This window comes from Sinocyclocheilus anshuiensis, unplaced genomic scaffold, assembly GCF_001515605.1.
Source record: "Sinocyclocheilus anshuiensis isolate Anshui unplaced genomic scaffold, SAMN03320099.WGS_v1.1 scaffold654, whole genome shotgun sequence".
In the NCBI taxonomy this organism is placed as follows: domain Eukaryota; kingdom Metazoa; phylum Chordata; class Actinopteri; order Cypriniformes; family Cyprinidae; genus Sinocyclocheilus; species Sinocyclocheilus anshuiensis.
Genome location: NW_015544152.1, coordinates 22171 through 32618, shown reverse-complemented (window position 1 = coordinate 32618; position 10448 = coordinate 22171). Strand labels below are relative to the sequence as shown.

Here is a 10448-nt window from a genome sequence, read left to right as displayed (position 1 = left end):
TCTTAGCAGGTCATTTCTGAATATAGTAAACATTTTATTGAATTACAGACACATTCACAACCTCTAAGGTCTACTGAGACATTTAAATTAGGCTGCGTTAATAGCTGCCTTTTTGCCTCTTTGCTTGCTTGTCAGTGCATAAATGCATGGCAGGTATTGGCAAATAATAAGACAACAATTCTTTTTTTTTTTTAATCATACATCAGAGACTAGTCTTTTGAAATTTCCCCATCAAGTGTTTTTTAGTATTTCTCTCTGGTTTAATGAGAATAATATAACATTTTGGCACAAATATACATAACAGTAAACCAAAGGCAGATGACAAAATTGCAAAAATCTCTACTGCAACTGTGTACTTGCCAGGTGAACTAATATAAGCAGGTAAAAATGTTGCCCAGACAGCACAAAATATAAGCATACTGAACGAGATGAATTTGGCTTCATTAAAATTATCTGGTAATTTTCTAGCTAAAAATGCCAAAATCGAACAGATTGCTGAAAGAATACCAATATATCCTAAAACTGCATAAAATGCTATATCTGAGCCTGTGTTGCATTCTAAAATTATCTTTTTATTGTTATACTTCAGAGCTTTATCAGGAAATGGTGGGCTTATTATAAGCCATAGAACACAGATGACTATCTGAATTGCAGTGCATGAGAACACAATGACTCTTTGTTGTACTGGCCCAAACTTTCCAGCCAATTTATTTCCTGGTAATGTGGCTCTGAAAGCAGTAACAACTACTATGGTTTTCCCCAAAACACAAGAAATGCAGAGAGCAAAAGTAACACCAAATGCTGTATGACGTAACATACATGACCACACTGTTGGCTCACCGATGAATGTAAGAGGACAAAGAAAACAAAAGAACAGTGAAACAAGTAATAGTGAGCTCAGCTCTGAATTGTTAGCTTTCACTATAGGCGTTTCTCTAAAGCGTATGAAGATAATCATAGTCGCTACACTAAGGCTGGCTCCAAATAGCGATAGAGCAGTCAGAATGATCCCCATCGTTTCTGTATAAGACAGAAACTCTGTCATTTTCATGACACACTTGTCTCGTCTCTCATTTGACCAGTATTCTTCAGGACAAAGAATGCAGTCTGCTGCTCCTAAAAAAATACAAAAGGCTAGTAAAGTATGTTAACATAATGATATCAAAGTATAAAAAAGTTGAGCACATCCCACAAACCCACACAGACCTGATGGTCGAAACATTGCAATAAATATTTCTATGGAGCAGTTATATCAGTTTGTGGACAATGCGTTTGTTCTTTTGTTATAACATAACGATATGACAAATATTTTTGGTACACATTATCTTTAAGGTGTCTAGTATTATTATATGAATCCACATATACTGTATTCAGTTTTGTTGAGTGTGGTCATAGAATGAGTAAACATTTTGATGGTCACAGTAGTGATCGGTGGGATAACACACAGTGCACACAACGCCTCTGCACTTACTCCCGATTTTTCTCAACATGGCAACACGAGAGCTGTCAGTCAATACATACTTGCATTACTTGTAATGCATTACCCCCAACACGGCATATAAATCCAATTGCAGTTAGTGAAGGCTGCACTAAAATGTTGCAATGACAAAATATTGCACCAAATTAAAAGTTCAAATGTTATAAATAAGTTACAATATTGAAGTTGTAATACTGGTAGCACTAATGTAGCAATTTTATGATATAGGCCTACTGTATGTTTCAATAAAGTAACAATTTTGAAATACGATGATAATTGCATTTTTTTAATTATTACTATTATTATTATTATTATTTTATCTCAGTATTCCTATAAGTGTTGTATACGGGTTTTTTATGCATAATAGTAACCGTAGTAAAAATAGCTGGGCTAAGATATATAACATTTTTTATGACTGCAGAAATATGTTAATTCAGTATAAACATTATCCCACCGGTCACAAATGTACCAATTTTAAATAATAAAAAAAATATATAATAATAATAATTAAATAAAAATATAATTATTGATTATTTAAAAGGGTTATTACAGGTGAATGGGTACCTGTTGTATTTGATATTGAACCATCAGCACATGGGATGCAGTCAAAACAGCAAACAGGCCGTCCTTTTATTTGGGCCTTTCTTGTGCCATTTGGGCAGGTGTCTGAGCACACTGCTTTTGGTATCTGTCAAATGAATATGCTTTAGCCTATTAACAACAACAACAACAATAATATAATAATAATAATAACTAGTTAATAACTAACTAAGACATGCTTATTCCTAGTTATAAGTACCAAATTTCCTGTGTTCCAGTGGATGTTGTCCTCTTTAACTGTAAGTTTATATGTTTCATCTGTAGATGTACTGAAATATCCTACAATTACATGTTGTACCTCTCCATCTCTTAGCTGCCAGTTTATCACCTCGTATGATGCAGGTGGGTCTCCATTCTCATCAAAGAACACATTTTCTCCATACTCATCTACAAAATTCACCCTCTGTAAGTGATCGCTGACCTTGGAATTAAGTATGATATAGTTAATGAAACTGTCAACTTATGATGTTTACATGTTTTGATAAATAAATAAACCAACTTGCTCACCAATTTTGGAGTTATCTGTGATACATTTAGGCACTGTCTCAAAACATTATTTTTATCTCTTTGGCAAAACAACAATTTGTGAATAGCGTGTGCAATTGCATACACAGCTTGATACACATTATATGTTACTCTTACTTGTGTTACGTCAAAGAATTTGTCTGTGTAATTTAGTTTTTCTTCTCCTGTGCACATTTGGCTGTTGAGTGTAACATTTGCAAATGGCAGGCGTTCACAATTAAGACATGGTTTACAGCCAACCATTGTTTCCCAGAAGTCACTGACAAAAGTGGATTGTGAAGGAAAGTAAGGACTGATGTTTTTAAGGTAAGTTCCAAGTTTGGGCATAGCCATCTTTCGTACCACAAATCCAACTGTGCCTCCAAAAGACTTGAACATTTCAGGGGTAGAGGGCCTTGCTGCAGTTACCCAGGCTTCACTTGCAATCCACTGGATTCCTGTGATGTTTTGTTTCACTGTTTCTCTCATTAGAGGATAGAGATCTCCCTCTGGCACAAATGCCAGGATCACTTTTACTGTAGATTGTTTTATTAATTCAACCACTTCAATGATTTTACTTTCGGGATATGTCCTTAAAATTGTGCCTACAAATGCAATGCAAACTCCCATTTTTTCCACTTCCTTTGAGAAGGCTGAAATCCCATTTTTTCCATAATCATTGTCAGACTGCAAAGCTCCAATCCAAGTCCATCCATATCGTTTTACAAGAGAGGCCAAGGCTTTTGCTTGGTAGTAGTCACTTGGAAGTGTACGGAAAAATGATGGATATTTTCTTCTATCACTCAGACATGCACATGTTGAAAAGTAACTCACCTAGATTAAATGAAAAAAAAACAAGCATACAAATTATAAATGGCCTTTATTACATTATCAGGAATACTTAAATGCATTTACACTGCAGGATTGATTAATGTTACCATTACCATCGGCACTCTGAATGGTCCAAGTGTTCCGGCAACAGCTAAGGACTGTGATGAGCCTGATTCAGCTACAAGAGCTGTAAGCGGAAGGTGACACTGAGTTGTAAATTCCTCTTCCTTCTGCTCACTCACCAGTGTGAATGCCGCACGTAAAACATTAGAGGGAGAAGCACAAGAATCCATTATTTTATAGCCCAAAGAAATGTTAGGAAGCAAACCCTCATCTTGGTTTATCTCATCTATTGCAAACATCATGACTTGTGTCCAACGGAAGGCACGTAGGTCAAATCTGTACAGAAAATTTGACATGAACAACAATGTATGCCTGAATCTTGCCAATAACTTCACCCAAAAAAATATCCTTTAATAATTTCCCATTTGAATCACAAGCATGCTTCTACACTTACCCTGTACAATTAATCATTCGCATTTTTCTCTCAAAAGAGGCAATAACATTTTCTTGTTTATTAAAAATGGGAAAAATTCCTCCAATCATAATTTCCCCTGCTTTAAAAATATTAGGCATTTCAAATTTACCACGCAACTGACATGTTGAGCCTGTGTGCATGAACAGCAGAGAGAAAAATAGAAAAATATTAGAGCTTCCCATAGCTCAGAGGTGGCTGAGAGAAGATAAGACTGAGTTCTGCTGGCTCTGTTATATAGAGCTCTTCTACCCATAGTGAACACTGGTCCATTATTACTGAAGGTTTTCCCCAGTGAGCTGTTAAGCAATAAGTGCACACAATTCTCATGTTGTAAAATGAATAGTGATTGTGCACTTTTTTAAACAGTTTATATGTGTTGGTGTTTGTTTCCGTTACATGCAATCTTATGTTAAGTAAGAATAAATATTTGTAATATTAGTAATTGTAATACCTGTAAATCATTCAACTGTGTAAATTTATGTGTATTACAGGTAGAAGCTTTACAATGTGATTACATAGTCAGCGTAAGTGGTTGATTATTTGTAAGATATTTATGCACTAATTTAAGTTTATTTGTTTGTTGGTTGGTTTGTAACGTTAACAACAATTTCAGTTTAGTGTAATTCCATTATTATTATTAGGTTATGTTTATTGGGATAGCCAACTTACTATTTTTTTTTTTTTTTCACAAATGGAAATGGATGGAACCTTATGTATCTAGGACTGGTATTATAAAACCATTAAATATTTGCTGGCCCTAGCATCACTTACCTTTATATTGCTTTCTTTCAGCTTTTTCCACTTCTCTGCACCAGATTGATATTGCTGCCTCTTCATTTCCAAATATTAACATGTGACTGACACACGCAAACTTTATCAAAGTTATTATTACTAAGCATTAAGTCAAGTCAAGTCAAGCTTTATTGTCATTCTGCTACATGTGTGGACATATAATGGAATGAAATGTCGTGTCTCGCAGGACCACAGTGTAAATGACCATGGTGTTGGTGTGCTTGACTGGCCAGCAAACTCACCAGACCTGAACCCCATAGAGAATATATGGGGTATTGTCAAGAGGAAAATTAGAAACAAGAGACCAGAAAATGCATATGGTACGCATGTGTTTGGCGTGCATATGATACGCAGTTTTCGCGTACATATGATACACATCTACCCCACAACCCTAAACCTACCCATCGCGTAGCATATACACGCCAAAGTCCATTTTTGCGTATAAATACCACGAGTTTTCATTTTTATTTGGCGTACTATTTATACGCACTTTCATGAAATCGGGTTGGTCTGAATATACATATACTATAAATAACTGGCTATATATACACACAATCTGAGAATGTACAAGCACTTTACTTAAATACTGTACATTCAATTGTGCAAAAGAGATATTTTAGGGGAAGCAGCGCAGAGTGCAATATGATTTGTAGTGCAATGCACAAGTAAACATATAATATCAAATTGGGTATTTGTAGCAGGGAGTGTGTATAAAACTGTCTAGTGCACATACAGAGAAAAGAGTGTAACTACAGGTGGTTTTTATGGCCCACTCACCTGTGTGTAGCACACTCAGAATTGCACATAAATATATTGTCAACAGTTTTCATGTGTTCATGGTTTCAGCAGGTAGGGTTGTGCATGATGTTTCAGAGGAGGACAGGGAGATTGGAGTTAAGGGCCCTCACAGCTTGGGGGAAAAAGCTGTTGAGAAATCTGACAAAGCGAGCTTTGATACTTTGGTACCTTCTACATTCTATGTTCTACGGTTTGAACCCTGACACTGGGCAACATGGTGGCCATGGGGCCCTCTGCAAACACATATTTCGCTTATGAGGTAGGGCCGGCACTTGGATAAGGAACATTCTAAGGTTGCGATTATTTTCAGGGAAATGCACAGGTAGTAGTTCCAGGCAGGTCTTGACCACATTACATATATCACTTCACCACAGGGTTGCGAAGTCCGCAGATTTACTGTGGAATTGGGCTACTTTTACACTGTTGCCACAGGTTGTTTTTTAGTTTGTGGGTTAAAGTGATCTCTCCACCACCCCCACCCCAAAATTTTAAGTCTTTATTTTAGAGCTAGTAACGGAGGCTTGAGCCACGTATTGTACACAGATACCGTGTCTTGTTCATACAACTTCACGAATTAACTCCGTGATATTATTCTGAAGCAGGCCCAGTTCTACAGAGGTGTTAGATGGTGCTGAGCAAGCCAACGGAAGCAAGAGAACCCTCAGTTGAGGCTGTAAAAATAGGATATTATCGAAACAGATTTAGCAAACATTTCAGAGCTTTGCACTCAGGAGAGCTTCAACCATTTCTATTTAGAACATGTTTCTGCAGCATTAAGCAATGTAGCCAATCACAGACATCTGCTGGTTTCTTCAACGCAATGGCCAATCAGAGGGGTTTAAGTTCAAGCATCCCCTCACTGCTCAAAACACTGGAGATTTTGTTCAGTGCAGAGTTACCAAACTGAAAAAGCTGGCAAATCCTCTCATTTTAACAAACAAAGAGTAGACATGATGTAAATAATAGATTTATTGTGTAGTGTAGAGATATTAATTGGTTATAACGGAACTTTGTGAGATTGCGATATTCATCACGGCACCAAAAAATCTCCCAATAGGCCTACATCTGTAGTCATGTTTTGCAGTTGATGTGAGTGGCCAGTAGCCAGTAACAAACCTATGTGAGATTATAATTTGTTCTGTGGGGTATGTGAATAATGGCAGTATTATTACTTAGCCAATAATCATAATACTGTAAACTGGAGGGAAGAGGTTTGCTTGTGTCATGTAAACATCTTACTGCACTTACTGTAATTATTGGAAATAATTGCATTATTTGTGCACATGTAAACGTAGTCAATGACATCTATTTCAGAAGGCAATTATTATTGTGGTGCATGCAATCGATCTAATTATATGTATCACTGTGCATCATTTAAATATCCTCACAGTGGGAAATCAGTTCCGATAATAAGTTGTAAAAAAAAACAACCAACAAACAATCAAAAAAAGCAGTTATTTACCTTGTAACATGTCCTTGTGGTAAATCATATGTAAAAACAATTACGCAAATAAATCACATATAAAAACGTCTCGGGTTACGCATGTAACCATGGTTACCCGAGAGGGAACAAGACGCTGCGCCCCCTAGGGGGCACTATGGGGAATGCAGCCTGCATGACTGGTGTCTGAAGCACGTGTGAAACAATGCCAATCTATTGGCCCACCTGGCCCATGACGTCATCGGCAGGATGCCCGGAAGGGCACCTGCTGAATACGTCATCCACTTTAGCTGTCTGAAGGAGACGTAGACAGGCAGGCCGAAGGCATGGCGAGGGGGCGCAGCGTCTCGTTCCCTCTCGGGGGAACCATGGTTACATGCGTAACCTGAGACGTTCCCCTTCTAGGGAACTCAACGCTGCGCCCCCTAGGGGGCACTATGGGGAACGCAATCCAATCATACCTGTCCACCTGGTGGGAGAGCACCAAGGAAATGACAGACATAAACAAAGCCTTTCCTCAGAAAGGGGCCATGCCACTGATGACCCAACCCAGCCATACTAATCATCAACAACAGATGCTAGCGCGATGATATAATTTTGGATGTGACATTTCATCTCGGATGTAATAAGCGACGAACGAAGAACGGGCCCCTGGTGGGAGAGCACCAAGGAAATGACAGACATAAACAAAGCCTTTCCTCAGAAAGGGGCCATGCCACTGATGCCACGGGCCTCTCACGCAACTTTTCAGAAACGGGGGAACCCGAATAGATTAGGGGAACATCCCATCCAAGTAAAGAGCACAGCAATCCTCATAGATAGCTATGCTATGTGAGCAGAACTAGCCTGGATAAACAAGACCACTGAGGCGGCCAACTAGAAAGCCTCTAAAGGAGGTCAAAAAATGCTACTTCCGCATAAACACATTTCATTACACCAAATACACCAAATAATGTTCTTTTTAGCAACATCATATGACCCCTTTAAATCCCAGGTAAAGAGAGTAACTGCTGAGCTAGAACACAGCTACCCTCAGATAGCTATGTCCCTAAGGTCTTATGTAGGCTAGCGGACCAGAATAACCAGGTAAATCCTCCTATAAGGCTGTCCAGACCACATAGAGGGGGCTATCTACTTACTTCCCTAGCAGGGGAGATAGCACTGTCTAGGCGACGCTGTGTGTTTCATTGTGAAAGCGAAACTACTTTGTTTGCCCTTCCAAAAGAGGACGATATCCTGCGGAGTCCAGCCCGGGGTCGTCACATGTGGTTGCCGCAAGCCCGCCCGCCGCCGCTCACTCAAACTCTAGCCGCCGGTCTCTGCTCACTCTAGGCCTCCGGCCTCCGCTCACTCTAGCCCACAGTGTGTGACGCTGTGTTTCATTGTGAATGCGAAACTAGCTATGTACTTAGGAAGGACTACCAAAAAAAAAAAGGGGGGGACCGACTGAAACTACCCAGACCACAAATAGTGGGCTGTCTACTTACAACCCAAAGAGGGGAGACAGCACTGTCTAGGTAAGGCCCAAAATACCGCTACTTAAAAACCCCAAGCAGGGGAGCGATCACTGAGCTAGCACATAGCTATCCTCAGATAGCTAGGCTCTAGGAAAAGGGGAACACTTTCATGAGAGGGTCACCGCAACTGCAGTAGAGCACAGCTAGCCTCAGATAGGTAGATAGATCAGGTAAGCCCGTCCTGCCATCACAGTGGCCGGAATGTAACCAGATAGCACTGTCTAGGCGAGGGCTCAAGGAGACCACTACTTAAAGACCCTAGGAAGGAGAGCAGGCTCTGAGCTAGCACACAGATATCCTCAAATAGCTATGTACCTAGGAAGGGCTACCAGAAGGGGGGCTCGACTAAAACTACCCAGACCACAAAGAGTGGGCTGTCTACTTACAACCCAAAGAGGGGAGACAGCACTGTCTAGGTAAGGCTCAAAAGACCACTACTTAAAACCCTAAGCAGGGGAGCGATCACTGAGCTAGCACATAGCTATCCTCAGATAGCTAGGCTCTAGGAAAAAGGGACCACTCCATAGGAGGACTCACCTCAACCATAATGGAACACAGCTAGCCACAGATAGCTGTATTCAGGTAAGCCCAACCTGCTATACCAATGGCTGGAATATAACCTCCCTCAGATGGCTATACTAAGGTGGTCCCAAATCCGCGTTAGAGCCCAGATAGTCTTTCTACAGAGCTGCCCAGACCACATAGAGTGGGCTATCTACTTACTACCCTAGCAGGGGAGATAGCACTGTCTAGGCAAGGGCTCAAAGAGACCGCTACTTAAAGACCCTAAAAAGGGGAGCAGTCACTAAGCTAGCACACAGATATCCTCAGATAGCTATGTACCTAGGAAGGACTACCAAAAAGGGGGACCGACTGAAACTAACCAGACCAGAAAGAGTGGGCTGTCTACTTACGACCCAAAGAGGGGAGACAGCACTGTCTAGGTAAGGGCTCAAGAGACCGCTACTTAAAACCCTAAGCAGGGGAGCGATCACTGAGCTAGCACATAACTATCCTCAGATAGTGAGGCTCTAGGAAAAGGGGCCCACTCCATGAGAGGGTTCACTGCAATTGCAGTAGAGCACAGCTAGCGACAGATAGCTGTATTCAAATAAGCCCCTTCTGCCAAGAACAATGGCTGGAATACAACCACCCTCAGAAAGTTATATCAAGGAGGTCCCCAATCCGTGTCAGTCCCACAGTAGGCTAGTAAATGATTCACTAAAGAGGGAACACAAACATCATAGTCCAAGATCAAGCCTGATGTAAGCAGTAGCCATAGCACTAGAGGGCTGGACACAGCTATTCTCGAATAGCAGTTCTCCCAGATAAGGCTGAAGATTTCCCAGGCCACGGAAATGGGCCATCTATTTAAAACCCCAAAGGGGAGACAGCCCAGTCCAGGCAAGGGGCTCACAGAGACCACAATCTACAAAACCCCAAAAAGGGAAGCGGTCTCCGCGCTGGAACACAGCTATCCTCGAATAGCAGATTCCTAAACAAAGACTTCAGCACTTACTCGAGAACTTGTGCCAAGGGGAACCCAACCAGTTATTAAAATCTAGACTAGAATATAGCTGCCCTCAGACCGCCATATTCCAGTGCAAAAAGATATTCCCCATAACCACTCTAGGTGCTGAAAACCCTGGGAGAGAAAACTCGCAAGCCTCTCTCCACAGGATATTTAAATATATTCACACCCAGCGAGGCTCTCCACACACATTAACATGCATATTAGAGAGGCATGGCCGAGCTAAATATAGCTCCACCCACGATCTCGCAGGATCAGGGCTGAAACGACTCTGTGCTCACACTTCATCGTCATAACAACCCAACAAATATCCGTGGCATCTGACAACCGTATAGACAGGGTGTGCGGATGTCGTAGATCAAAGCAATGACCGCGAGTTGAAATAACTGTGCCGCGGCAATGGCGGAACCAGGCCGCGC

General features: G+C 40.7%; 1 protein-coding gene across 1 annotated transcript; it reads right to left on the bottom strand.

Annotated features, from left to right (window-relative positions):
• Nucleotides 1–202: 202 nt before the first annotated feature.
• On the bottom strand, nt 203–4132 carry olfcn1 (olfactory receptor C family, n1). The gene is made up of 6 exons (XM_016495021.1): nt 3930–4132; nt 3526–3811; nt 2585–3415; nt 2277–2498; nt 2042–2165; nt 203–1116 (listed from the first exon to the last, which is right to left on the bottom strand). The coding sequence occupies exons 1-6, from the start codon at nt 4130–4132 to the stop codon at nt 203–205; spliced, it is 2580 nt and encodes an 859-aa protein (XP_016350507.1).
• Between the last annotated feature and the right edge of the window lie 6316 nt (nt 4133–10448).

Excerpts from the sequence above, each read along its gene's own strand:
- olfcn1 (XM_016495021.1), bottom strand. The coding sequence starts at position 4,132 with ATGGGAAGCTCTAATATTTTTCTATTTTTCTCTCTGCTGTTCATGCAC. Across the intron at positions 3,416-3,525 it reads GACCATTCAGAGTGCCGATG|GTGAGTTACTTTTCAACATG; the intron begins GTAATGGTAACA and ends CATTTAATCTAG. Across the intron at positions 2,499-2,584 it reads CACAGATAACTCCAAAATTG|GTCAGCGATCACTTACAGAG; the intron begins GTGAGCAAGTTG and ends CTTAATTCCAAG.